At 37.2% G+C, this 26,128-nt stretch overlaps 5 protein-coding genes across 5 annotated transcripts; 3 read left to right on the forward strand and 2 right to left on the reverse strand.

The window, feature by feature from the left end:
• Positions 1-369: 369 nt before the first annotated feature.
• Positions 370-1,294, reverse strand: LOC147540525 (large ribosomal subunit protein eL37x). The gene is made up of 4 exons (XM_086638926.1): positions 1,162-1,294; positions 934-1,069; positions 741-842; positions 370-633 (listed from the first exon to the last, which is right to left on the reverse strand). Exons 1-4 carry the CDS (start codon positions 1,162-1,164, stop codon positions 587-589), a joined length of 288 nt encoding a protein of 95 aa, XP_086495052.1. The 5' UTR covers positions 1,165-1,294; the 3' UTR covers positions 370-586.
• On the forward strand, positions 1,281-7,299 carry LOC147540526 (adaptin family protein). The gene is made up of 11 exons (XM_086638925.1): positions 1,281-1,718; positions 1,807-2,323; positions 3,363-3,487; positions 3,728-3,926; positions 4,291-4,519; positions 4,664-4,830; positions 4,921-5,130; positions 5,425-5,535; positions 5,623-5,799; positions 5,886-6,305; positions 6,769-7,299. The coding sequence occupies exons 1-11, from the start codon at positions 1,666-1,668 to the stop codon at positions 7,060-7,062; spliced, it is 2,502 nt and encodes an 833-aa protein (XP_086495051.1). The 5' UTR covers positions 1,281-1,665; the 3' UTR covers positions 7,063-7,299.
• A 368-nt stretch (positions 7,300-7,667) lies between these two features.
• LOC147540527 (uncharacterized) lies at positions 7,668-10,991 on the reverse strand. Its single transcript, XM_086643308.1, has 7 exons — positions 10,637-10,991; positions 9,976-10,086; positions 9,794-9,892; positions 9,558-9,668; positions 9,140-9,443; positions 8,845-8,984; positions 7,668-8,596 (listed from the first exon to the last, which is right to left on the reverse strand). Exons 1-7 carry the CDS (start codon positions 10,922-10,924, stop codon positions 8,060-8,062), a joined length of 1,590 nt encoding a protein of 529 aa, XP_086499434.1. The 5' UTR covers positions 10,925-10,991; the 3' UTR covers positions 7,668-8,059.
• A 3,066-nt stretch (positions 10,992-14,057) lies between these two features.
• On the forward strand, positions 14,058-18,307 carry LOC147540528 (proline-rich receptor-like protein kinase PERK15). The gene is made up of 8 exons (XM_086641729.1): positions 14,058-15,030; positions 15,883-16,440; positions 16,547-16,633; positions 16,730-16,800; positions 16,896-16,972; positions 17,093-17,240; positions 17,422-17,580; positions 17,662-18,307. The coding sequence occupies exons 1-8, from the start codon at positions 14,406-14,408 to the stop codon at positions 17,968-17,970; spliced, it is 2,034 nt and encodes a 677-aa protein (XP_086497855.1). The 5' UTR covers positions 14,058-14,405; the 3' UTR covers positions 17,971-18,307.
• Positions 18,308-19,650: 1,343 nt separating this feature from the next.
• On the forward strand, positions 19,651-25,767 carry LOC147540529 (ras-related protein Rab7). Its single transcript, XM_086641457.1, has 7 exons — positions 19,651-20,164; positions 20,349-20,375; positions 20,461-20,560; positions 24,056-24,202; positions 24,284-24,364; positions 25,226-25,371; positions 25,461-25,767. Exons 1-7 carry the CDS (start codon positions 20,112-20,114, stop codon positions 25,531-25,533), a joined length of 627 nt encoding a protein of 208 aa, XP_086497583.1. The 5' UTR covers positions 19,651-20,111; the 3' UTR covers positions 25,534-25,767.
• The last annotated feature ends 361 nt before the right edge of the window (positions 25,768-26,128 follow it).

The following is a 26,128-nucleotide window of genomic DNA, read 5'->3' on the forward strand; positions in this document are numbered from 1 at the left end:
TAAACTACAAACTAAAAGTCCAAACATACAATGTTTTTCTAACGTATCTACGTAAAAAGCATCGACCAATTCATTTGAAATGCAAAATATTCGTCACAGTCTCATTCTAGTCCACAACTTGAGCTGAATGAACAATTTGGCAATGTTCGTTTTCTATCGAGACCTTAATCCCTACAAATCTACACGAAACTACATCAAAATTTACAAACACAATAACCCAACATAAACTATCCTACCCGAGCCAAATTAGACGTGCATAAATGAAGATAAACAATGAAATTAGACGATAACGAGATTCAAGTAGAAAACAAATGAACATATCGCATATCTTTTTTGTTGAACAACTCAGAATCGAATAGACACCAAATATTCAAAGTAATCTCTTATATACCATAAAATATAAGATCAAACATCCATATCAAAACCCTAAATCCAATTTTTCAAACAATGCAAGGAGAAAGTCAAAATACTCTTCGATTCAACAATATCAATCTAAGAAAACATCTAACGCCAACATCTTTTAAGCAAATATCAAACATCTTCTCAACGAAATTCGAGATAACTAACAAAATTACTTGCCAGATTCTTAAGCAGAAGCAGCTGCTCCAGCTTTCCTTGGTGTAGCTTGAGTACCTAAATCGAAAACGAAAACAAGATCAAATTTTTATCAAGAAATTAGGAATACAATAGTAAGCCCTAGAAAAAAAAAAAAGGAGAATTCGATTCGAAAATTAGGTTACCTTCTCTGAATCCACTCTTGAATCTTCGAGGAACATTTCTCAAGTACCTCATCCTACCAGTTCCTGTGGTCTTTCTCCTCAACGCCTTCTCACTCCAGTTATCTGAATTTCAATTGATAAACAATAAATTTAGAGAGAGAAACTGCTAAACAAGATCAATAGAAAGAAAAAGTTAGAGAGAGAAAGGACTGACATTTCCTAAGACGAGCAGCTGGATAACCACAAGCGGCACATCTACTCTTTTGAAGATGGTAGCTCCGACGTCCACACCTCACGCAGAGAGTGTGAGTCTTGTTCCTCCTCTTACCGAAACTTCCTGTTCCTTTTCCCTGATCAAACCGATAAACATGATATGAGTAAAACCCTAGCTAGCTAGAGATCTGAATCTAGAGAGAGAAAGACAAGTAGAGACAGAGATTACCATTTCTGCAGTTGGATACAATCAAAAACCCTAACTAGGATCGAAGCTCTTCCCGCGTAGAGGTTCAACAGATGAAAATAAGGCGATAACTTTGTTATTTATGTTGGCTTTTGGGTTTTAGGGTTTGGGTAGTAAAGGAGAAGAAAGATGTTCGAGTACGCCACTGGCGTATTTTAGTATGAGGTCAACTCGGGGATTTGGGACCCAGTTACCCGACCCGACTAGAAGATATTCATATTGTCCATGGGAAAGTTTTAAAGGCGCCTCCTGTAAGTGTTAACGTACGCCAATTCGAGCTGGGACTGTTTAGTTTGGTGCTAAAGTACGCCATGGGCATAAGCTAATCCCTCTTTTAGTTCTTCCAAAGTTCGTCCATTTGGATCAAAAACTCATTTCGATTCCAATTCTCAAATCTGAAATTCACTTGCCAAAACCCCAAATTCAACCTGAATCAGAAACCCTAATTTTCCACCTGACCGATCGAATCAATCAATCAATCAAACAATGGCTCCTCCTGCACAAATGCAGAAATCACAATCTCCTTCTCAACCTTCCGGGTAAGTTCTTAAAAAAAAATTTCATCATCAAATCTATTCTAATCAATGAATTTCAATCTAAAATACTATAATTTCTTACTTTTTTCAGTAAAGGAGAAGTATCAGATTTGAAATTACAACTCCGGCAACTCGCTGGAAGTCGAGCGCCGGGAACCGATGATTCAAAACGAGAACTATTCAAGAAGGTGATCTCATATATGACAGTCGGAATTGATGTTTCTTCACTGTTTAGTGAGATGGTTATGTGTTCAGCAACACATGATATTGTATTGAAGAAGATGTGTTATCTTTATGTTGGAAATTATGCAAAAGGAAATCCAGATCTAGCTTTATTAACTATTAATTTTCTTCAGAAAGATTGTCGTGATGAAGATCCGATGATTAGAGGACTTGCATTAAGGAGTTTATGTTCATTAAGAGTGGCTAATTTGGTTGAGTATTTAGTTGGTCCATTAGGGTTAGGGTTGAAGGATAATAATAATTATGTTAGGATTGTTGCTTCTACTGGTGTTTTGAAATTATATCATATTTCTGCTTCAACTTGTATTGATGCTGATTTTACATCAATGCTTAAAAGTCTCATGCTTAATGATCCTGATGCTCAGGTAATCTTTTCTTCTTCTTCTTCTTCTCAGCTTATAGTTCGAATTTGATACTTTTTCATTTTTGTACAACTGTTAGTGTTAGATAGGTTATGATTTAGCTGTAGATTTTGATATGAATCTTAGAATTGTTTCAAAAACTCAATGTTGTTTAGGGATTGTTAGGCAACATTCAACTTGGTTTGATTCAAAGAATAAATTTCAGTTTTCAGTAGAAGTTTCGGTAGACATGGAAATGTAAATATTTCGATCATTTCATCCCGAAATATTTCGAAATTTATTTCTGACAAGGCATTGTTAAGAGAAACTTAGTTAAATTTCGGTATTTGATGGAAATTTCGTTGGTCATTTCGAACGAAATATTTTCAAATTTAATTCCTTGGTTCGATTAAGTTCAGTAGCTATACAAGTTATAAACTTATAATAACTAGTTGAGTTCGAAAACTCGACCAGGGACGGAGACAAAAAAAAGTAGTTTAAACAAATTAGAAATGTATCTGCATGAGCGGAAATAGGGTATCTGACAGAAATGAGACCAATGATGTAAATGATCTCGAATACTAGTTATTGTTTAGGAGAGGGTAGGTTCGTTTACAAGGACAATGGCAGAAGGTAAAATGAAGGTCATCTTTCTATGTAGTTGCATACAAGTTTATTTTGATTCTATGTCTTTCAATTACACAACTGGTTGTTAAATAACTATATAAATTTCTGCTCGTAGAAGATGAACTTAACTAATGTTGTAGGTTGTCGTCATTTCATGTTTCTTTTATTCCTAACTTTTGGGGCAAAATATCTTGCTTTGGTACACCATTGAAGGTATTTCCATGACTTGCACTTGATTGATGCTCGTAGTTCACATATATGTTTCAGATACTGGTCGAGGATATAATCATTGTATAACACAGTATATACCAAGTGAATGCCATTTTTTCCTTGGTAAACAATTTTGGTTTACATATTTGTAAAACGTGTACATCGTATTAGTTTAGTGGCCGGTTTGTTGAATCTAGTGGTCAGTTTCTTGGTATTGTTTTTCCAGGTAGTTGCAAATTGTTTATCTGCCTTGCAAGAAATTTGGAGCTTAGAAGCAAGTAACTCTGAGGAAGCCTCCAGGGAGATAGAAACTTTGCTGAGCAAGCCAGTTGTATATTACCTTTTAAATCGGTTCGTTTTATGTCCCAGCCCTTCATTACTTACTAATCATATTTAGTTATCAAAATTATGTCATCTTTAATTCTCTTGTTAGCTTCAATTATTCCTATTTTAGGTGATTAATCTATTTTGTTGAAGTATATTTCATTCTACGATACTGCTCCAATTAAAATGAAGACGAAGCATTTCTCGCTTGCAGTAAATTTCCGGAAAGATAAGTTAACACTAGTTTTTGACCCTTTGCTTTTGCAGGATCAAAGAATTCAGTGAATGGGCACAATGTTATGTACTGGACTTGGTCTCGAGATATATACCGGCGGATAGCAATGAGATATTTGACATTATGAACCTCCTTGAAGATAGACTCCAACATACAAATGGGGCTGTTGTCTTGGCAACAATCAAGTTGTTCCTGCACTTGACCCTGTCCATGACTGATGTTCATCAACAGGTGCCCATTAAACTAGGTCTTTCTATAAAAGAAAACATTATGTCTCCATATCTATGAAAGAAGTAAACAATGGATAAATAGCGTATGACTAGCTTTTTCTTTTATCTCGTTAGGCATTAAGATATGTGTCAATATCAAAATCAGCAGCGTGGAACCTTTGATGTTGTGAAACCAAAACCTCGTGCCCCCTCCTTTCGTTGCAGATGGTTGTATCTGAAAAAATAATCCTGGGACTCCCGGGAGAGAATAACAACTCACCTCTAGGCTATAAAAAGATTAGGCTCAAAAGAATAGGATATTGGGGGAGCTTAGAATGCTAACCTTCTTCCTTCTGTTTTTAGTAAATGACATTAAATTGTTTTAGGTGTATGAGCGTATCAAAGCACCTCTTCTGACCCTAGTGAGCTCTGGAAGTCCGGAACAATCTTATGCAGTATTCAGCCACTTGCATCTTTTGGTCATGCGTGCACCCATGCTGTTCTCTTCAGACTACAAGCACTTTTATTGTCAGTACAATGAGCCGTCTTATGTGAAGAAGCTGAAGCTAGATATGTTGACTGCAGTAGCAAACGAAAGCAACACGTACGAAATTGGTAAGCACTTCTAGTTGTAACATGTGCTTGACTTCCTTTTGTTCTATTTCTCTTAAATGGCTCTCGTCGTGTCTGGCAATCTCTAAGTATTGTTGTTAATAGTTCCAATATAACTGCTGCATGACATTGTTATGTCCATTTCAGTGACGGAGTTGTGTGAATATGTTGCAAATGTTGATGTTTCAATTGCAAGAGAGTCGGTACGAGCTGTTGGCAAAATAGCACTACAGCAGTATGATGTTAATGCAATTGTTGACCGACTTCTTCAGTTTCTCGAGATGGAGAAGGACTATGTTACCGCTGAGACTTTGGTAAGCTCTCAGCCGAATCCTCAGTTTGATAAGAAATGGATATACTGGAGCAACAAAAGTCATGACTTCAGCTATTGTTTGTATGTGTAGGTGCTTGTAAAGGATCTCCTACGGAAGTATCCTCAATGGAGTCAAGATTGTATTGCAGTAGTTGGAAATATAAGCAGCAAAAATGTCCAAGAACCAAAGGCCAAATCTGCTTTCATATGGATGCTGGGAGAATATTCTCATGACATGCTTGATGCTCCCTACATTTTGGAAACTCTTATTGAGAACTGGGATGAGGAACATTCTGCGGAGGTTAGATCATCTACTTCTCTTAAATATTTTCGATTATTCTTGTTCTTCAAAAAAAATTTCTTCTGAAGAAGTTTTGGTGATATGTTGATTGCATTAACCTCGAAGTTACGAAATACAATTGAGTCAAAATACATAATTTTTCTAGGTAGACTGGCAAACTAAAAGTTAGTTAGTTGGTTTTAATGGGTGATAGAACTAGGAGTTTTATGAAGCTCATCCCAATGGTGGATTACGGTAAGTGCTGCTAGGCTGCTAGCTTCAAATAGAAAATCAAGCTGTTTCGTGTCTGTGCAGGTCCGGTTGCACCTTCTCACTGCAGTACTGAAATGTTTCTTCAGAAGACCACCCGAAACTCAGAAAAGTCTGGGCGCTGCTTTGGCCGCCGGACTTGCTGATTCTCACCAGGTAAAGGTTGATCTTTATATAGTTTCTGAAATAAAAGAAACATTTTTATTTATCTGGTTTTAAGTTCTAGAACTCCCATTGGTGCAGGATGTTCACGATAGAGCCTTATTCTACTATAGACTATTGCAAAATAACGTATCTGTAGCAGAACGTGTAGTCAATCCTCCCAAGCAAGCAGTATCAGTCTTTGCTGATACACAAAGCAGTGAAATCAAAGATCGCATATTTGATGAATTCAATAGCCTTTCGGTTGTATACCAGAAGGTGCATCCAGTTCCCTGCCTTATATTTTTAACTGCTGCCTTATATGATCTAGGTCAATGTCTACTGATGTCTTTCTAATCTTGCAGCCTTCCTACATGTTTACTGATAAGGATCACCGTGGTCCATTTGAATTTTCGGAGGAGTCCGCAAGTTTATCCGTGGGACCCGAATCTATAAGCAATGTAATACCAGCACAAAACGTTGAAGCTAATGATAATGATCTTTTGTTAAGTACTTCAGAGAAAGAGGACAATAGAGGTGTTAGCAATAATGGGTCTGCGTATAATGCTCCTTATGATGCCTCTTCTCTACCACTAACTACTTCACAGACACCCGCATATTCTTCACAGTCCGCCTTCGCCATTGACGATTTACTCGGTTTAGGACCAACTATTACACCTGCAGCTGAACCGTCACCTCCTCCTTTGAATCTCAACCCAAAAGCTGCCTTGGATCCTAGCTCTTTCCAGAAGAAATGGGGCCAACTGCCAGTATCATTGTCACAGGTTTATTTTGCAACCTAAACCCTAGTTTTTTTGGCTCTTTGCTTTTCAATTCCACTTCTGAAAGGGTATTATCGGGCCTAAAAGTGAGGGGGTGCAGGCCATTGTGAGACTAACACACACTCACGCCCACTATATTATGGGAATAACCCTTCTTTTAACGGAAAGATTCAAACTGGTATCTCCAATGGAGAAACTGAGAAACATACATCTACCACTCAACCAAAGTGAGCTTCCCATAAAGAATACCTATTTGATGTACATTACATAGGATATAGTTATATATCAAAGAATGTAGTCCTTTGAAAGTTTATTGATGGTAAATTAGAAAAGACGGTTTTCGACAAAAACAAAAAAGATTAGAAAAAGCGGTATATTAGATAGACCGAAAATATAAAATAACTTGCACATATCAACTTAGAGTACTTAAGTTATATCTTACAGTTTGAATGTTATAAATATGCAGGAATGTTTGATGAGTCCTCAAGGAATTGCAGCATTGACATCTCCACAAGTACTTCTCCAACACATGCAAGCAAATTCAATCCACTGTATCGCCTCGGGTGGTCGAGCTCCAAATTTCAAATTTTTCTTTTTCGCCCAAAAAGCGGAAGCATCAACAACTTTCTTTCTTGTTGAGTGTATTATCAATACGTCATCTTCAAAAGCACAGTTAAAGATCAAAACCGATGATCAAAGTTTCTCTGAAGCATTCTCGACTTTGTTTCAATCAACTTTATCCAGATTCGGTATGTCTTGATCACCGAAAAGAAAACTTTATTTTCTCGTATTACTTGATCTTCATTGTGTTATGTTGTTAACTCATGAGAAGCGAAATACGTATAGGGAATTTGAATACTTTATTTTTCTTCTAGTTTTTTCTCCTTCAAATTGTAACATTATGGTATTTTGCTTGTGTTTGAATGCTGAAAATAAATTTATCTTGGTGTGTAGTATATGTTTTGTGCTGAAATATGAATATGAAATTTTATTGTCACTATTTGCACACGACGCTCTACTGGCGAGTTCTTAGGTCAATGTTGGTCTCTTTCGAGTCGTTTACCGACGAGTTCTTAGGTCGATGTTGGTATCTTTCAAGTCGTTTTGGACAATTATCAACAGTATCGCACTTCAAGTATTGTTATATTGGTTCTCTCGAGAACACGCAAACCCTACCACATCCGTTCTATTTATTTTTATTTTCGAACATCAGTAGTTTTGTTGATACAACAATGTTACAACTATTATACGAAAAGTTTACAACTGTCATATGAAAAAATCGTTTTGTATGATTCAAGATCAAGTTCGAGCATTATAAAAGCAAACAACAAATTGAACTCTGACGAATTCGCAAGCTACAAGTAATAATCGATACAACAATTTCACTTTATTATTCATGTATTCTTTGTCCAAGGTATACAAAATGAAATGGACCACAAAAAATAAGAAGGAATTATCCTTAAAACTAGTCATCTTTAGTTCTATTACAAATTCATGGGGCCTATTTTGTACCCCAAAAAGCTCAAGAAAAAGAATCAATACAGATCAAAAGAGAACAATCAGACATGAATAAATATGGAACACCATTACCTATGCCGAGAAAAGGGTAACCTTCGAAGTAATCTTCCCAAACCCCACATTTACGATGATAACCAGTTCCACCCGAAATTCTGGTTCTTCAACCTGAGGTGATGATGATGATCTATAGAGCAGCTACCTATGAAAAAGTAGCTGCAGTTTCTTTGAGTCTTTTTTGCTCACTGTGAAAGTGATTTAAGCCCTGCTTCTAAATCCTCCATGGTAATTGTAATAAGATCATCTCCATCTGTACATTCAAAATCGAGTCTAAGATCCAAATACTCTCTAGCATTCACAAGCATTGGATCCACAATTCCTCCATTCATTTCTTTTCTTTGTTTTTCGGTTGTTTCTCTCTCTATCATCTTCGCGATTGCGTCTATATTACACAATGGGTGTAACTTGAACCCATATAACAAGCTTTCTTCCCCTTGATTGTTCATCTTAAGATGAACAATTTTCGCAAGTTCTTCCGAGTTGAAGTCCTCGAAGAAGAAAAACTTTGTAACTCTCCGACAAAAACCTTCATTTGACGATATTACCCTTTTCATCGGTTCGCTGTATCCCGCAAATATAACAACGACTTTCCCAGTGTCCATGAACGACATGATCTCTTCTAAGGCTTCTAAACCATAATCCTTGTCGTCTGCCTTCTGCATTGGTATCAACCTATAAGCCTCATCCACAAATAAAATTCCTCCCTCTGCTTCTTTTATCTGCCAAATAACAAGATTACTCTTAAATTTTATTAACAAATAATATTTTCATCCACCTAACTCATTTTGAGAAACTTTTCCCCCCGAAAACTGATCAAGTAGAAAGACAATATGAAAAAAAAAAAAAAAAAGTCGAAAAACGATATGAAAAAAAAAAGTCGAAAGACGATATGAAAAAGAAAGTCTAAAGACGATAAAATATTAAAGACTTCAAACGTATTTCAAGAATAAAAAACGTATTGACATACCTTTCTCCTGGTCTTTGGTCCAGTATGGCCAACAAATTCCCCTACTAAATCGGTTCTTTGAACTTCTGTTACCTTGTCGGTTGGTATAATTCCAACCATATGCAGTAGTTTCCCAAGGATTCGAGCTACCATTGTTTTTCCTGTGGACATAATTGATAACGTCAGTTTGCTAGTTCCAATAATCAAGAAGCGAAAATCTGATAATCACGTCCGATTAAGAATCAAGTAAGATACAAACTGAAATCACATACTAAAAACATGAAGCTAATTATTGAAAACTGTGAAAAGCAATTACCAGTTCCGGGATTGCCAAGAAATGCCATGTGAGGAGATTTCCGAGCAGCAACTTTAAGCCCTAGAGCTCTCCGCTTCTCATCCAAGAGCATCCCTTTGGCCCATTTTCGTAGCTGTAGCTTGAGCTCATGCAACCCGACAAGCTCCGATAAGGCATGTTCAAGTTCGTCCATTTTAGCTTTTGTTTCAGTACATGCTTCAAAAGCTCTACGTTTCCTCTGCTCCTCGAGATAGGAATTGAGGAGTAGACGTAATTTCTCACTTGAAGGTCCTTGTGAGAGATGATCTAAAGGCGTCATGCCGTCCTGAAATCATTAAGTATCAATAGACCTAGTAAAAAGCTGTTCATTTCAAATCAAATAGCCATATTAAAGAGAGAACAATTCTGGAAGACATGAAGTAACCAAGGTTGAGCTCACATTGTCCTTCACACTGCAATCAGCATTGTATTCTAAAAGAGTTTTCACTGTCAAGCAATCTTCGGCTCGAAGCGAGTACCAGACAGCAAGATGTAATGGGCTCATACCATTCTGCAAGCAAATAAGCAATAATATGCAGATCGAAGAGTTTAAGAACGCCGATTTCAAACTCAAGTCACCATTTTATCGTATTCACACAAGAATAAAATATGAGAGCGATAAACAAGTGAACTCACATTCGCTTTAGATTCTACGGCAGCACCATGATCAAGAAGCACACGGGCTGCTTCATTGCATCCATTCTTCGCTGCCATGTGCAATGGTGTCTCCCCATACTGTGGGAAAAACCCCGATAAAAAAGAATATTAAAATTTAGATAGGTTTCGACATTAGTCTAAAAAGTTTGTAATATACCCACCATGTTCTTTGCTTCTAACTCGACCTTCTCCGTCCCTCGCCAATTAAGTAGATATTTGACTATCTCACGATTGTTGTGTGCAGAAGCAACATGGAGAGGTGTATGAGCCATCTGAATTTGATGAGTAAAAAAGTCGATAAGCGAAATCGAAAAAGACTTAACTTCATTACTAAATCAGATGATAATTGAGCTATTATATACAAAATCAGATGATAAATGAGTAAAAGATGAACAATTTCAAGTTCAAAATTGTAGTTTTTGAATTAGAGTTAGAATGATTAGAGAAAATCAACCAATTGAGTTTCCTCCAAATTACAAATTGCACATTGTGATCAAATCCTGCAAATTTTAGAAAACCTAGAGATACCCATTACTTCATTGTTCCCAAATAAACCAAATCATTGAAAACTTGGGAAATTAAGCAAGAATTCAACAACCCAATTTGAAAAAACAACAAATTCATCAAAAAAAGATAACCCATTTCAGAAAATTAAAAAAAAGGGAAATCTTAGATCTCATTTCCCAAATAAAGTAAGAGACAAGATCCACCAGAAGGAATTTGAACAAACTTTCTTACTCCAAAACAACATTGAAGAGAGAGAAAGAGAAAATTAAGAACATCAAGAGAGAGAGAGAGAGAGAGAGAGAGAGAGAGGCATACAACAGCATTTCGGTCGTTGAGAAGGGATGGGTTTTCTTGAAGCTTCTTCTGAAGACCAAGAAGATCTCCTGACTGTGCACAGCCATGTATGGTGGTGGCGGTGGTTTTGGAAGTTCTTGACCGTTGATCTTGAGATACCGGCATCTCTCTCTCTCTCTCTGTCAGAAAACACAGAAGAAGAATCGGATGAGAGAAAATGGGAGGGAGAGAGAATGTATGTATGAATGTGGCGGTCAACATCCAAGTACTATGTCTAATATGATTTCCATCAAAGTCAACCCATCTCATTGACACATTTTAAATATTCAATTTATTTTTCTGTTTGAGAAATCGACTACGCTCCACGCCAGTCATTACATGTCATTGATACATCATCCATCCATATGTGATAAGCACATCTAAATCTTGAACAACCACGTGCAATTATTAAGAAGAAGAGAGACATTTAATTAGAGCATAAAAATCTCTATGGTCTTGCCTCCGAAGTAGTGCACATACAGAATTCTTCGGATAATCAGTGAGGTAAGAATCTCATTATTTATTAATTATCTTTTTAATTAGAGTATGAAAATAGTTACTTTTTGGTAATTTTTCGAACGGGAGAGATAGAAGACATGATAAACGGGAAGACATGATAAACGGTGAAAAAAATAATGACAGTTGAGTTTGACGAATGGTGCTTATCGGGTCTTTCTTTGACCAATAAAGAGACGTGCGTACTTTTCTTTTGTTGAAAGAGACATGCATACACAAATGATTAAACTCTTATGAATGTTATAAGTGTTCGGACTAACAAATAAAACACACCACATTTCGACAAAAAAAAAAACAAATAAAGCACACTAGACAAGGGTATTAACTTGGGCTGGCTTGTCCCGTCTATTTTACAGCTAGGTCGGGCATGCCCCATTAAGCAACACTAAGTTTGACTAACAAAATCATAATGTTTGGGGTTAAATTGAATCGTTGGATAAATATGAGGTCAAATATTTTAGTTGGTCACAAATTGGGGGCCAAATTTAAATTAATCCCACTTAATTGATGATTACAAACTAAATATTATCTTTCTGTATTAATTATTGAAGTAACCATGTGCAATAATTAAGGAGAAGAAACACTTTCAAAATAAAAACATAATCAAATAATTTTGAGAACTAAATCATCAAAAGAAACAGTAAGCCCATTTTTATAAAGAACAAATTAATCTTCTTTTGTCATCAGGCACAACAATTTTGAAGGTGTTTATAGAAGTAGAAGAAATTCTCATGATGGTTAAAAGCGCCACTTTAAAGGCAAATCTGAAAGAGAGTTTGTGATCGAATGATGCGCATTTTAACACTTCTAAGAGGTGGGTTTAACATTTCCCAGCCCCTAAAAGGAGAAAAAGGTTCATATTTTTAGAGAAATTATAAGCACTACCAAAATCATAAGCCCAAGATCATGATAAGGAATTCTGCAAGCGCCTATAGCACCTTTATGAAATATGTTTCTTTGTTAGGTTTCTCTAAAAAGAGGTATCAGATCCATCTATCTTGATATGTAGTATAGTGAAATATCTACTTAACATTACAATTCGAGGCATCTTTTCAATTTTGTTCTGCTGTAAACAATCAAGATTATCACGTGAACAAAAACACCAACCTTTGTTTAACACTTAGTGTTGCAGACTTCTATTTCAGTCGTCTAAAAATACTATTTACCTAACATGAGCTAGGAAAAAATACTAATCTTCCAACACATGATATACGTGTCGGTCACTTCACAAAAATAAATACTAACCTAGCTGGCCAATTTCGTTTCACAAACTTTCGTTATTTTTCAACGTATGTCTCAAACCAAAAGCACTTAAGCCACAATGTAAATTTTTTCTTTACATATAAATTTTCACAAAAGTCGCAGCAGAATTCATTACAAAGAAAACAAATTACAGTAATTTATATTACTTACTTTAATTTCTTTTTGCCATTTCTCACTGTTGTTCTATCAAAGAAATAAATTCTTTAAGCCAGCGCTTTGGGGAAAGCTAAATAGTTTTTGGGGTGTGAAGTTTTGGGTGGAAACAAAAAAAAATTAGATTTTTTTATTTCCCCCAAACAACCAAATCATTTTCAGCTTCTTCTTCCTTTCTCCGGCGACTCCACCATCTCCGACGACTACACCATTTTCGGCGAACTTTTTTTTTTTTTTTTCTCCATCTCCGGCGAAGGGGCTCCTCCCCTTCGCCGGAGACATTGAGAAGAAAGAGAGGGAGAAGAGAGAGAAGAAAGAGAAAGAGAAGAGAGAGAAAGAGAAGAGTGAGAAAGAGAAGAGAGAGAAGATGATGAAGTCGCCGGCAACATCCGGCCGGCGACTTTTTTCCGGCACTTTAAAGGGGTGTTTGGTTTAACTTTTTTTTGTTTTCCACCGTCTTCCCCGGAAACTTTAATGCTTTCCCCAAAACAGCGGCCATTCTTTAAATATATTCAAACTCAAGATTAGAATTGTATTTTCATGAACATGCCAACAACAAGTTGGCCAGATAAAACTGACTAATTTAATAATTAATTGTTAAATTTGAATGGAGAGAGAATGAAGAAAAAGGTGAAGATTTGTAGAGAGAGAGAGAGATAAAGTCTTTGGGTACATGTGCAGCCAACTTACTCTTGTTTGGAACTTTTTAATTTTTCTCATTTTGTAATGACCATCACCACTACCATTATCCCACAAGTTTTGATTAGGAAACCAGCAAAGAAAGAACATGTTTATACACCTAATAAAGGGGGTCACTTCACTCTCTAAATTAGTTTAATATCTCATTAATCATATATCATTGGATCCAACCATTTAATTAAACCCATCTGTTTTTATTTAGTACCAAGGAATATATGCTCCTCAAATATAGGATTCTTATCCAATTATTTTAATATTATTTTGAGAATTTTTAGTTTCTCACTTCCAATTGGTCTCATTCCCCAAAGTCTTACCAAATATTGACATTGTCTCTCCTTCTTACACCAGACCCTGCCTAATAGGTACAAAATTTTATTTTTGGCAAAAGCTCGATTAGCCACCCGTAAGAAGAGATACAACTTACCTTCACAGTACACAACAACACAGTGGATCCCCAATCTTTCGTACTCGATTTTGTTTTCATTTAGCTGCCACAAATCGTGATGTGCATTTATGTTCTATACTAGGAGATCTCAACACTTATTGAACATACTCTCGTAATCTGGTTTCGGATTTTCCCAAAAGATATGTTTCTATCTAATTAGACTTACCTCGGTCAGTTACGTTCTTCATAATGTTCGACTCGTTCGAAGGACTGATTGAAAGCTGACTTTACTTTCATTTGATTCAGACGAGTCAGATCTGACCCATATATATAAAAGAAAAAGAGACAAGTGACCTTGTATGGGCCCAGTGAACTTCCATAATCAGTGGGGGTGTGAAAAGGCCAAACGACCAACGACATATTCTTTCTCACTCTAGCCTTTGAAGAGAGAGAGAGAGAGAGAGAGAGAGAGAGGGAAACAACCTGTCGAGAAGAAAAGAAAAAAAAAAATACTTCATTTTCTTCTTCTCCTTCTCTCTTTCTCTCTCTCTAGTTGATGGAAACATTACACCTTATTACCTTTGACATTTCAATCACCAACTAAAAAAGGGACCCCTTATTATTTTCTCTTATTCCTTTTCCCCGCCCCAGGAGAAAAAGAAAGAAGAAGAAGAATTGGAGGGAGGATTTTGAATTTCTTCTTCTTCTTCTGATAAGATTTTAAAATCCGACACAATGTCGACGACACCATCTCCCACATCCTCACCAACACCACCAGCATCAGCTCCCCCTCCGACTAACTCCAACACCACTACGCCTCCACCTCTTGTAGTGGCCTTACCTCCTGTTACCGTCGTCTCTCCACCATCTCCTCCAGTTCTTCCGCCGGCTTCATCTTCTCCTCCTCCACCACCAATAGCACCGGTAACTACTCCTACTCCATCTACTCCTACTCCTACTACTCCTACTCCTACTACTCCTACTCCAAGTACTCCTGCTATAACTCCATCTTCATCTCCGCCACCACCGGCGGATTCACCGCCGTCCCCACCGTCACCACCTGGCAAAACTCCAACTCCGACTACTCCGGTTCCAACAACTCCAGGATCTCGAGGAAGTCCTCCTTCAACTCCTCTTCCACCGTCAAATGGAAAATCTCCACCGCAACATTCATCATCGGCGCCGCCTTCTCCGCCGGGATCATCACCGGCGATATCTACCGGACTTGTTGTTGGAGTTGCAATTGGGGGTGTTGTTATGCTTGCTTTTCTAGGGTTGCTGTTTTTTTGTTGTAAGAAGAAGAAGAGAAGAGATGATGGGCAATTAGAATACTATCCACCACCACCTCCTGGTCCAAAAGGTGAATCTCTTTTACCCTAATTTGAAATCATAATCAGAAACACGTTTTCTTTTCTATGTTCCTCAAGTCAATTTAGATTAAATTCAGGGATTTTATCAGAGATTTCATGAAAAAGATGAAACTTTTGAAAGGCAAAAGCATAAATTTCAACTTTTTATTGCTTATGAACCTGAATATCTTGGGTTGATTTCTCAGATTGATCCGCATTCTGGATATGTAATGAGTAATGCTAGGGGACATGAAAAACTAGGCAGACTCTCGGCAGAAATCCTATGTGGTCTATTCGTGGCTCAGTGATTCAGAATCATCGAATCACAAGTCACACAAGATTTCTGTCCAAAGTCTGCCTAGTTTTTCTTATTCCGTAGCATTTTTCATGTAATTGACTTCTGGGATGACTGTGTTATGAATTTACCAATACATGAGAACTAGGTAAGTCGTGGTGTCGATTGAAAAGAGATTTCTATGGAAGTTAGGAGTCTAGAATGATCAAATCTTCGACTAAATTTGTGAACCTAAGGCTAAGGGTAAGTTAGTAGTAGCTAAGTAGTGGGTATCGGATACTTGAGCAAATCGGCTAGATCAACTGGTTCTGTTTTTGTTAGTCGAATTGGGTACTGTAAGCTTATGTTTGGTATATGGAAACTATCAACTTAGGTTCGTAGAACACGAAAAATTTGATTTCTTCGTCTAGAAATAGGAATGGTATAATTCAAGGATTATTTGATTATTCATCGAGTTTTCAGGTTTTCGACATCCAATTCCATCTAGTTAGCTAAATCCCTCGTTAACCAACTGTTGTTTGTAAACTTGAAATTGTATAATTATCCTAATGGTCCTCTATATCAACAGGAGGTCCATATGGTGCACCACCTCAGCAATGGGCATATAATGCTCATCCTCCACCAGCTGATCATGTGGTCATGGTTCCGTCAAATCTCCCTCCACCACCAGGAGTTGCATTGAGACCACAACTATCGACAAATAGTAATGCGTCCATGCCGTCACAACCTCCACCGTTTATGAGCGGTGGATCAAATTATTCCGATTATGATCAGAGTCCACGCCAACCACCAGCCCCTGGGATGTCTTTGGGTTTCTCGAAAAGCTTATTCACTCATGAAGAATTAATTAGGGCAACTGATGGTTTCTCAGAAGCCAACCTTTTAGGACAAGGTGGGTTTGGGTATGTTCATAAAGGAGTCCTTCCAAATGGGAAAGAAGTTGCAGTTAAGCAATTGAAAGTCGGTAGCGGGCAAGGAGAACGTGAGTTTCAGGCTGAAGTCGAGATTATTAGCCGTGTACATCATAAACATTTGGTAACATTGGTTGGGTATTGCAGTACCGGATCACAGAGGATGCTTGTTTATGAATTTGTCCCAAATAACACCTTGGAGTTCCACCTACATGGTATGTCATCATTTTTACTAGATATCCATTTTTTAAATTCTTCCATTTATGGCTTCTCCTTCTTTGGTTAACAACGTTATGATTCGAGAAATCTAATTTATTGCAGGAAAGGGACGGCCAACTATGGACTGGGCCTCAAGACATAGAATTGCTCTTGGTTCTGCAAAAGGACTTGCATATTTGCACGAAGATTGTGAGTTTTTCCTGTTCTTTATTAAACAATCAAAACACATTATGTTTTATACTTTTATCAGATTCAAATACTTACTGAGATGATACTTCCATCCAGGCCATCCTAAAATTATTCACCGTGACATCAAGGCAGCAAATATCCTTCTCGACATGAAATTTGAGGCCAAGGTAGAATCAATATCTTCAATTATTGGGATTGTAGTATGTTTACTTAAGAACTAGTCTTTGTTTTTGTTACTTAAATGAGGGTTGGTTTTATTCAGGTTGCGGATTTTGGACTTGCCAAATTCTCTTCTGATACTAACACCCATGTTTCCACCCGTGTAATGGGTACCTTCGGGTAAGTCCAATAAGTAATCTGGTCGTACGCAAGTTTTGCTTAGAGAATGTATCGTGAAATTGTTTGATTGTAATTTTCTGCTTGTTTGCAAGTTTTGTATTTTAAATCTGTCGTTCTCAGGTATCTGGCTCCAGAATATGCAGCAAGCGGGAAACTAACTGAAAAATCAGATGTTTTCTCTTTCGGTGTCATGCTCCTAGAATTAATTACTGGACGCCGACCTGTTGATAGTGCTAACACATACATGGATGACAGCTTGGTAGACTGGGTCAGTAATCTTAACAATTATCAAATTATATGCTCTGGCTAATTCTTCGTATCGGGTTGTTATAGATTAATCTATTCGATAATGCATATCTACTATACCCATGTCATCACTGACAGTGCCTTCCCCTACATATGATTAAAAAGGTTGAATTTCATTTAACAATTAACTATTGCCTTTTCAGGCAAGACCCTTGATTTTACGAGCCCAAGAGACGGGTGATTATAGTGATCTCATTGACGCAAAGTTGCATAACTATAACCAACAAGAAATGGCACGAATGGTTGACTGTGCTGCTGCTTCCGTGCGTCATTCCTCTCGTCGACGTCCACAAATGAGCCAGGTAACTAACATGTTCAAATTTTTAAAAAATGCCGTTCATATGTTTACGATGTTTATATATTAACTTATTTGGGCCAAGCAGATAGTTCGTGCCTTGGAAGGAGACGGTTCTCTTGCTGATCTTAGTGAAGGCATCAAACCTGGACACAGCACTATGTATAGTTCTCACGGTAGCTCTGATTATGACACATTCCAGTACAATGAAGACATGAAAAAATTCAGGAAAATCGCATTAACAAGTGAAGAATACGGAAGTAGTGAATATAGTGGAGTAGCCACGAGCGAGTACGGGCTTAACCCATCTGGGTCAAGTAGCGAAGGTCAATTCACCCGAGAAATGCAAGCAAGGAAGACAAGAAAAGACAGTCAAGGTTTTAGCGGAATCTCATAACCAATTCATACCGTTGAGCCTTCAAGTTGTCTGTAAGTTTGAAATCTTTATGCAACTTGTTCTGTCTTCGATATTGTATACTTCCCAATTAACTTTTTTTTTTTTTTTTTTCATTTGAAAATTTCTTCTTTTGTTTAAATTGTATCTATTTGATTTAAAGCTTATAAAACAAAAATAATAGCAGAGTCAAATACTGTTCAATTCTTTTGTAAGTTGTTTTAGGGTTGGCAAGTCGGCGTCGATTGGTTGTTCATGAGTAATATGAAATTATATTTATTTGTTATTTTGTTATTCTTTAACTTCGAATTCTATTCAAAGAGTTGGCAAAATCAACAAACTGTTCTTGAGCTGGAAATTATTATTTTAACATTGTTCTCATGTGAAATTATGCTGTTATTAGGTCTTGAATATGTGGTTCTAACATCTCCTGATGGATGGTTGGTGTGATTTTTTTTTTGCCTATAAGAAATGCATCTTTGTGAGGATAAAATGATACATCACCCTCAAGTTTGATTTTCACTTGCTAGAGAGAGACCCTTTTGGCGACGCTTACTTAAGCACTTTTCTTGACACTCTTGCGAACCTCGTATTGACAACAAGAAGCGTTGCTGAAAGTACAAGACAACTAAGCTGAGACCACCCAAACGTCGCCAAAAACCTAACCGTAAGGAATTTAATCACCACACTAGAATCTAGTTACAAATCATTTCATTATGTTAATTTCTTTATTTATTTGCAAATCATTATAACCAAACAAAGCCTAATTTAAAATGTAACATTATAGAAGTGTATAAATGCTAAACCGCGCAAAAAAATGAGGCCCATGTGGAATTTGACGTGTCCCTCTGCCATTGTACGGGTCATAAAGCGAAATAGCCTGTCCAACGACAACGGGTTACATCAACGTTGGACCAACTATTTTCCACACCATTTCATGTTACATATAAAAAATTCCAACCTGTACCTTTTTTCACATGTTATTCTCTTCTTTCCAATGAAATAGTCAACAAACAATAGTAAACAACAAATATGTTCAATATCTAAAAATGAATCAAACCATTAGGTTAAAGAGTTGTTGGGTAGGAGAAGTACAACAATGAGTCAATACCATTGTTTGATAGATAAAAGTAATCCAATTGAAATCATAGGCTGTCATTACTTTGTATTTATATATCTTTACACCTCATTCACCACAATCATTTTGTTGGACTCCAATCATATGCTTATTCTCTCCCTCCCTTAGTAAAAGTCAAATAAATCGATTAAGGCAAGCCTATGTCATATTTTACAAACGATTATAGATCGGTTACAAAACAAACCCTCTCTTCTTAGTTTTAGAAATTCACAAACAAACACAAATTACACAATCTAATTTGAGCTTGTGTGAGTAGGAGGAATATTGGGGTTTGGCTCAATAAAGGGAAAAGATAGTTCAAGAAAAAAAAAAAGTTAAACCAAATATGTATGCATCTAATGACTCGACAACAACAACCTTAGTTGTTTAACAAGAGTTTTTGTGGGAGATATAGGAAGGTGACATTTTCAAATTTACTTCTCTTTTATAGTAGAGTTCGAGGATAAATTGGTAACTATAGTCATAAACCAATGATATCTTAGTAAATTCGAGTACAGTCATTGCGTGAAATTGATACATCATGAAGATAAACACATGAATTGAGTAGCTAACAACGGGTAGCTCAGTTGGTACTGCATATATTCCATGATGCAGGAGTTTCAGGTTCGATCCTATGGAATTACAAATTCAGGGCAGTAGAATACTTGATTTCAAAGGCCTGCACTTGAAGTCCATCTAAACTTGGACCGAGATCTTGACAGACTAGAGAGGGGATGAAAGCAATGAACAAAGGCCCATTTGCATTAGTAATTATGTACTTGAAATGATGGCATTTAAGTAATTCAACTTATATAGTAATCCTGACCGTCCACGTTTCCTGATGTGATTTATAATTCCCGATTTGTTTTTCTTCCTCTTCCTTCTGATTGTGTTTTGCCTTCCAAGTAGTTTCTCTCTCCTAAAGATTTTTCCGAAGCCGGTGAATTCCCCGATCTCCTGTTCCAGGATTCAATTCTCTTTCTGAAAACCCTAATTTTTGTTTGAGATTTCTTAATTTAGAGCATCAATGGCTTCACGAAGGCGGATGCTTTTGAAGGTTATTATTTTGGGAGACAGCGGGTGAGCTTTTTTCGTCTTACCCTTTTTTGCTTTCCCTTTTCTACGATTTGGGTTGTTCTTATTTTGTACTTTTGTTTCTGATTCATGAAAACCCTAATTGCTCTGTTTTAGTTCCACATATCTCCATTGTAGAAGGTTTTGATGTTTTTTTTTCTGATGGGTATCTGTTTGATTTTGTTTATAGGGTTGGAAAGACATCTCTGATGAATCAGTATCCTCAGAATTCTATAATTGTATGATTTTATGTATGAATTATTATTAGATTCTATGTGGATTTGCCTTAAATTTGTGTTTAGATATGTGAATCGTAAGTTCAGTAATCAGTATAAAGCAACAATTGGAGCTGATTTCTTGACGAAAGAAGTTGAATTTGAAGATAGGTTATTCACATTACAGGTAAATATTTTTCTAGGTTTAAAGTTATAATCATCATCAATTTGGGGAATTTGGGTTTAGTTTGTTTTGGGTATTGGTATTTTGCTTCTATGTGTTTGTCTTGTGTGATTTTATTGGCTGATTTAGATTACTAGCTCTTTAAACGAATTGATTCGAGTATTTTGTTGGCATGATTTAAGAGGTTCAAATACCCTATATTTTATACAACATTTGACCTTGTTTGGTTTTTTGAAGTTGGAAGAGCAATGAACTCCTCTTCAACACCCTTAATAAGAATACCCGGAACGGCTGAGCCATTATGCCTAACAATCTTTGTTAGGGATGTACTATTTTATTATCTTCCTATTCAGCTGTGTTATTAACTTAGGGATTTTATCACTTTACACCATGTTTTAGAAATTGATTTTCATAAATCCCCATGTTTTTTTTTGAACTTTCATTCTCCACCGGGTTCCGTTATATTTAACACTACAAACAGTTAAACTTTTTAAAATTACTATACTACCCCATTGTATTCGTGCACCATGTAATGTTAATTAAATTACGGATATGTTACTTCATGGATTCAAGAGATTTCTCAAAGTTTTAATTGTTTAAGATCAATTCATTTTCGAAGGATGATTGTGAAAGATGATGATTGTTCTTATCAAAGAAGCCAAAGATAACAACACGCCACAGTAAAGTCTCTGTCGAGAATCTGTCCATTATCAAAGAATACAAAGATAATCTATTGTTCTTCAATTACCACAATTTTCACCATTGTTGAGTTTCATAGAAGAAGATTGAGAAGAAGAAGAAGAAGATGAATCAGTTGTTTTCTTAATACAACAAGAAGTTCTAAATACTTTCTACCTGTGATATGACCTATTTCCCATTACCATTACTCATCTTCTCATCCATTATTACCCTTAACCAAAGATTGCTCTGTTTCTTAACCTAATTCAAAATTAAAACATAATTCAATAGTCAAATACCATAAATTTGTCTCCAATTAACAATACCCGAAACTGGATTGACGATGAAATTAACAAAACTTAAAGTATTATGATAGAAACCCTAGAACTCAGAATCAAATCCCCAATATAAGTAAGTACCTGCCAAGATTTCGAATTTGTTTAAAAAGGAGGTAACTTCGAAATAATCAAATCGAAACTTTGAGATTAATAATCAGAGAAACTTGATGCAATTAGAGACTTACTTATAACTAGAGAGAGAGAGAGAGAGAGAAATTTATTGAAGTTGTTGTAAGAAATGGTACTATTGTAGACGGTAAAATGTCTACGGGTCGGGAAGTCTGACAGTCAACGGGTCGACGGTCAAAAGTCTTGTCGGGTCGGGTCGGGTCGGATGCTTCGGGGACCGGCTACGTGTCGAAAAGAACCTGCACACAAAAAGAGAGAAAAGATCATGAAGCCTCGGGGACACCGGGATGGTGCCGGCCTAAGGGGGCTCCGACGGTCAAGTCAGACACTCGATCAAATATAAATAAAAAGAAAGTGGTCGATAAGGAGGTAACCGTCGTCGGAGTGCTTAGGTGTCTCGGCTCGTGGAGTTGTCGGAACAGATCCCCACGGTAATGATATACTTACTGTACTAAGAGGGTGATGGTAATGAAGTATTGCCGTTAACTCACTGGTCGTAAAGGATACTTGCAATAAGGTGCTGGTCGTGAAGGGGTTAGCAATAAGGTGCTGGTCGTAAGTGGATCGGACGGTGAGGATCGTTGGATGAATGAAGATGATACGTCAAGCGTCTTATCGTTAGATGAATGAAGATGATACGTCAAGCGTCTTATCGTTAGATGAATGATGCGGTAAGGAGGTGGCGGTATTAGGAAGGTGATACGGCCAGCTAGCTACTGCTGGATGGGTGTTACCGTCAGCTTGTTACCGTTGGTTGGGAGATATATCAGACCAAAGAGCTCTTTGAGAGGCTTATCGGAGTGAATGCTTGAGAAGATGGATAGGATTACTTTAGTATTCTTGTCGAATATTGGATGCCTTGGTCTGGTTGTAGCCTCTTGTATTTATAGTGGTTGAGGAAGGTCGTCTTGATGACGGTCAGCTCGTAACCGACGTAATTATTCTGTGACATTACTCATGGAAGTACGTTAAGAGATAGGGGATCTGACGTATCGACCGTCAGATGAGTATTCGAATCTCTTAGGGGACGGTCAGGATGTTACCGCGTGTGCGATAAGCTACTGGCCGGTAACGTCCATCTTCAAGTGGAAGATACGGAATATTTACCATTAGTGCGGTTATGGATTGCGCGATAACCTTCTAGCCGTCCGATAGCTTAGTACTTGGAGGTGGTTATCGCGCGACACGTGTTAGATATGCTTAATGTTAAGCGGGTATGGATCTGGTGATCATGCTAGCGTCTTGGGCCGTTACCGGACCTCCTTATCAAGCTTCGCGGATTTTATCCTTACGAAGCGGTTGTTCATAAATTCTGCGGGCACCTCGTGGGGCGGATATTTGCCCATACAACTATAAACCCTAAAAACCCTAGATGTGGAACACGTGAAATCCACCCACATGACGAAAAAGAGTGAATGTTTAGGCAGGTAGTGTAAACCAAGTGTAAGAATAAAATAGGTAGTATAGTCATTTTAAAAAGTTTAACTGTTTGTAGCGTTAAATATAACGGAACTCGGTGGAGAATGAAAGTTAAAAAAAAAACATGGGGATTTATGAAAATCAATTTCTAAAACATGGTGTAAAGTGATAAACCATTAACTTATTATATCACTATCGAACATTCTTTCCGATCAGGTCTGTTTCAGAATGCTGAGTGGTAATAGAATTCTGGAGACTTGGAGAGGAGTGTTAGTGATTGAACTACTTAAGGCTTTCACTAGTAAGATATTTGGTAAAATTTTGAGATTTTAAGTTTCCTCCGGGATAGAATTTTATCTTGTGAAGACAAGCTAGAGTTTCATAGTATTGTCACTCCGGGGTTTCGTTCAGTAATTGTGTTCGGTTTGGATCAGAATTTCGACTTTGTACGTTCTTGCAAAGTTTAGAACTTCGCAACTTTACATAGCAATTAGCAATCAGTAGGAGTGTAGCACATTAAGGTGAACATATAAGATGGTCAGTAGTGCGACAGGAAATTTATGATTACCTATACTGATATGTTTTGTATTAAGAAATATTCATGCACGAATCTCTCTGGAGGTCTATGGAAGGAAAACTTTGCTTACTGTATTATAATCACTAGTCGGTATAGAATTTCTTAATTCTGACACAAGGTACTTATTCGATCTAATAGAATGATTCTGCCGTATGCCCGTATCCAAAATAATATCATTCCAACCCATTTCATGAATAAAATGTGACAAGTTAACCAAGCAACAAAATTACTCGTTACGAAGTATCCTTTTTTCCTCGACTTTTTTGATGGAATATCAAAATTTGAGCTGAATTTCCCGTTTCAACTCCTCTTCTCATTCTGCGTTGAAATTTGGCATGCTCTCGTGATATGGTTCAGATATGGGATACAGCTGGACAGGAAAGGTTCCAAAGCCTTGGCGTGGCTTTTTATCGTGGGGCAGACTGCTGTGTTCTTGTGTATGATGTAAATGTTGCTAAGTCATTTGAGAACCTCAACAATTGGCGAGAAGAGTTTCTGATTCAGGTACAACCTAACCTAGCTACTAACTTGCTGCTCTCTAACTTGATGAAAACCATATTCTGAATATTTTGGTTCAATGTACAGGCTAGTCCATCAGACCCCGACAACTTTCCATTTGTGGTGCTGGGGAATAAGATCGACGTTGATGGTGGCAATAGCCGTGTGGTATGATATTTAACCTGGTATTAACTATTTAGTAGTTATCGTTTTGGACAAGATAGAATCAAGAATCCTGTCTTGACTCTTGATATTATCATTTGTGGATTCGGTAACGGCAATAGAACATCATAATCATAATGCTCTTCTTAAGAACCCACAATAAGAACCATGAAATCATAGATACCACTCTTGTAGGAGTATGGGTAATGGCCTAGTGAGAGAAAACTTAAATCAATGCGGTGATCAATGAAAGAATAGTATTCCCGCGTAGGACATTTCCTCCCCCTTTTCCTGTGCTTGATGAGACAATGCCTTCTCATTTGTGTTTGTACAAACGACTGTTCTTTTTTTTTGAAAGCAAACGACTGTTCTAAGCAGAACTAATAGCGTTACATTTCCTTTTCTAGCTAGACGTGGGGTTTTCCTCCGATTGACTTGGATTCTAAATCAACGGTATACATCCTCTTTGAGTGCCGAATCACACTCCTAAAAGTAAATGAACCAATGTCTTGCTACTTCTCTTATGACTTTAAGCATTTCTGTTCATGGGTTTTCTATCAGCTTCTCACCTAGGTAGTTGGGCTCGCGATAACTTGTGAGTCGACTGAATGTCCTACCCACTCTTTCATTCCCATCGTTTCTTTCTTCATTTTCTTTTATACATTAATGGAACATCAAAACTGGTAGAAATAATATGTATATGAGCGAGCTCGGGGCTTAGGCCGGATCAAAACCAACTTTTTCGCTTCTCAATGTCTGTGTTTCAAAGTATTTTAATATATCTAGTTTTGATTTCCTGCTTGTGTGGTGATACTGCCAATTTCGTTCAAACTTATGTGAAAATCTTATCTTCCATTTTACTTACAGGTCTCTGAGAAGAAGGCCAAGGCATGGTGTGCTTCGAAAGGAAACATCCCCTACTTCGAAACATCTGCAAAAGAAGGTTTCAATGTCGAAGCAGCATTTCAATGTATAGCGAAAAACGCTCTCAAGAACGAACCAGAAGAAGAAATGTAAGTTATTGTATATCTTCATTTATGCTAACTAATTCTTATACTTCATTATCACTCATTAGTAAAATTTTGGGTTATCGATGATGTAGATACCTTCCTGACACCATTGACGTAGCGAGTGGAGGACGACAACAGAGGTCATCCACAGGCTGTGAATGTTAAAAGCACGAAAAGAGAAGTCATTTCTCGGCATTTCATTTCCCAGTTACAAGTTAAATCGGATTTGGTCGAAATTACTTTGTATATTGATAACAGGTCGAAAAGTTAGAATTTGATACTGCTTTATCATATTGTTTATAACTTCTTTACTATGTGATTCTGTTTATATTTTCCCATCTGCACTTACCCGAACATATCTACATTTGTATGAACTATGAAGCAAGACTACTTTATTCATCTTCATCTATTATCGATTTTCCTTTTTAGTATCAATAGAGTCCTCGAGTGAGAGGCGAGGCAAACAGGAATTTTGGTGGAGATTGCTTCCAATCGAAACGTCCACTTAACTTGGGCGCCCAGGAGCCGAAGTGTTGCTGGCCCTATGAACCAAAGGCTGCGATCTGGTAGGGCCAACATGGGACTTCTTGTAGAATCTTATAAATACTATATTGGGGAGTTTTCATGGAGCCCCTTGTAAGTGCTAATGGTGCCTTCCTCAAAGTAAGTGTTAATGGCAATCTGAGACGAAGTTTGTGAAGGAAGGAGTTGCCGCTGACACTAAAGAGAGTGTGAAGGAAGGAGTTGCCGCTGACACTAA

This window comes from Eschscholzia californica, unplaced genomic scaffold (genome assembly GCF_041429995.1).
Source record: "Eschscholzia californica isolate CP2 unplaced genomic scaffold, dmEscCali1.0.p SCAF_5, whole genome shotgun sequence".
NCBI classification, from domain to species: domain Eukaryota; kingdom Viridiplantae; phylum Streptophyta; class Magnoliopsida; order Ranunculales; family Papaveraceae; genus Eschscholzia; species Eschscholzia californica.

Excerpts from the sequence above, each read along its gene's own strand:
- LOC147540529 (XM_086641457.1), top strand. The coding sequence starts at position 20,112 with ATGGCTTCACGAAGGCGGATGCTTTTGAAGGTTATTATTTTGGGAGAC. Across the intron at positions 24,365-25,225 it reads ATGGTGGCAATAGCCGTGTG|GTCTCTGAGAAGAAGGCCAA; the intron begins GTATGATATTTA and ends TTTTACTTACAG. Across the intron at positions 25,372-25,460 it reads AACGAACCAGAAGAAGAAAT|ATACCTTCCTGACACCATTG; the intron begins GTAAGTTATTGT and ends TCGATGATGTAG.
- LOC147540525 (XM_086638926.1), bottom strand. Across the intron at positions 843-933 it reads AGCTGCTCGTCTTAGGAAAT|ATAACTGGAGTGAGAAGGCG; the intron begins GTCAGTCCTTTC and ends ATTGAAATTCAG. Across the intron at positions 634-740 it reads CAAGAGTGGATTCAGAGAAG|GTACTCAAGCTACACCAAGG; the intron begins GTAACCTAATTT and ends TTTTCGATTTAG.
- LOC147540526 (XM_086638925.1), top strand. The coding sequence starts at position 1,666 with ATGGCTCCTCCTGCACAAATGCAGAAATCACAATCTCCTTCTCAACCT. Across the intron at positions 3,488-3,727 it reads GTATATTACCTTTTAAATCG|GATCAAAGAATTCAGTGAAT; the intron begins GTTCGTTTTATG and ends TTGCTTTTGCAG. Across the intron at positions 3,927-4,290 it reads TGACTGATGTTCATCAACAG|GTGTATGAGCGTATCAAAGC; the intron begins GTGCCCATTAAA and ends AAATTGTTTTAG.
- LOC147540527 (XM_086643308.1), bottom strand. The coding sequence starts at position 10,924 with ATGAGATGGGTTGACTTTGATGGAAATCATATTAGACATAGTACTTGG. Across the intron at positions 9,444-9,557 it reads ATTGCAGTGTGAAGGACAAT|GACGGCATGACGCCTTTAGA; the intron begins GTGAGCTCAACC and ends TAATGATTTCAG. Across the intron at positions 8,985-9,139 it reads TCTTGGCAATCCCGGAACTG|GAAAAACAATGGTAGCTCGA; the intron begins GTAATTGCTTTT and ends TTATGTCCACAG.
- LOC147540528 (XM_086641729.1), top strand. The coding sequence starts at position 14,406 with ATGTCGACGACACCATCTCCCACATCCTCACCAACACCACCAGCATCA. Across the intron at positions 16,973-17,092 it reads CGTGTAATGGGTACCTTCGG|GTATCTGGCTCCAGAATATG; the intron begins GTAAGTCCAATA and ends TGTCGTTCTCAG. Across the intron at positions 17,241-17,421 it reads ATGACAGCTTGGTAGACTGG|GCAAGACCCTTGATTTTACG; the intron begins GTCAGTAATCTT and ends TTGCCTTTTCAG.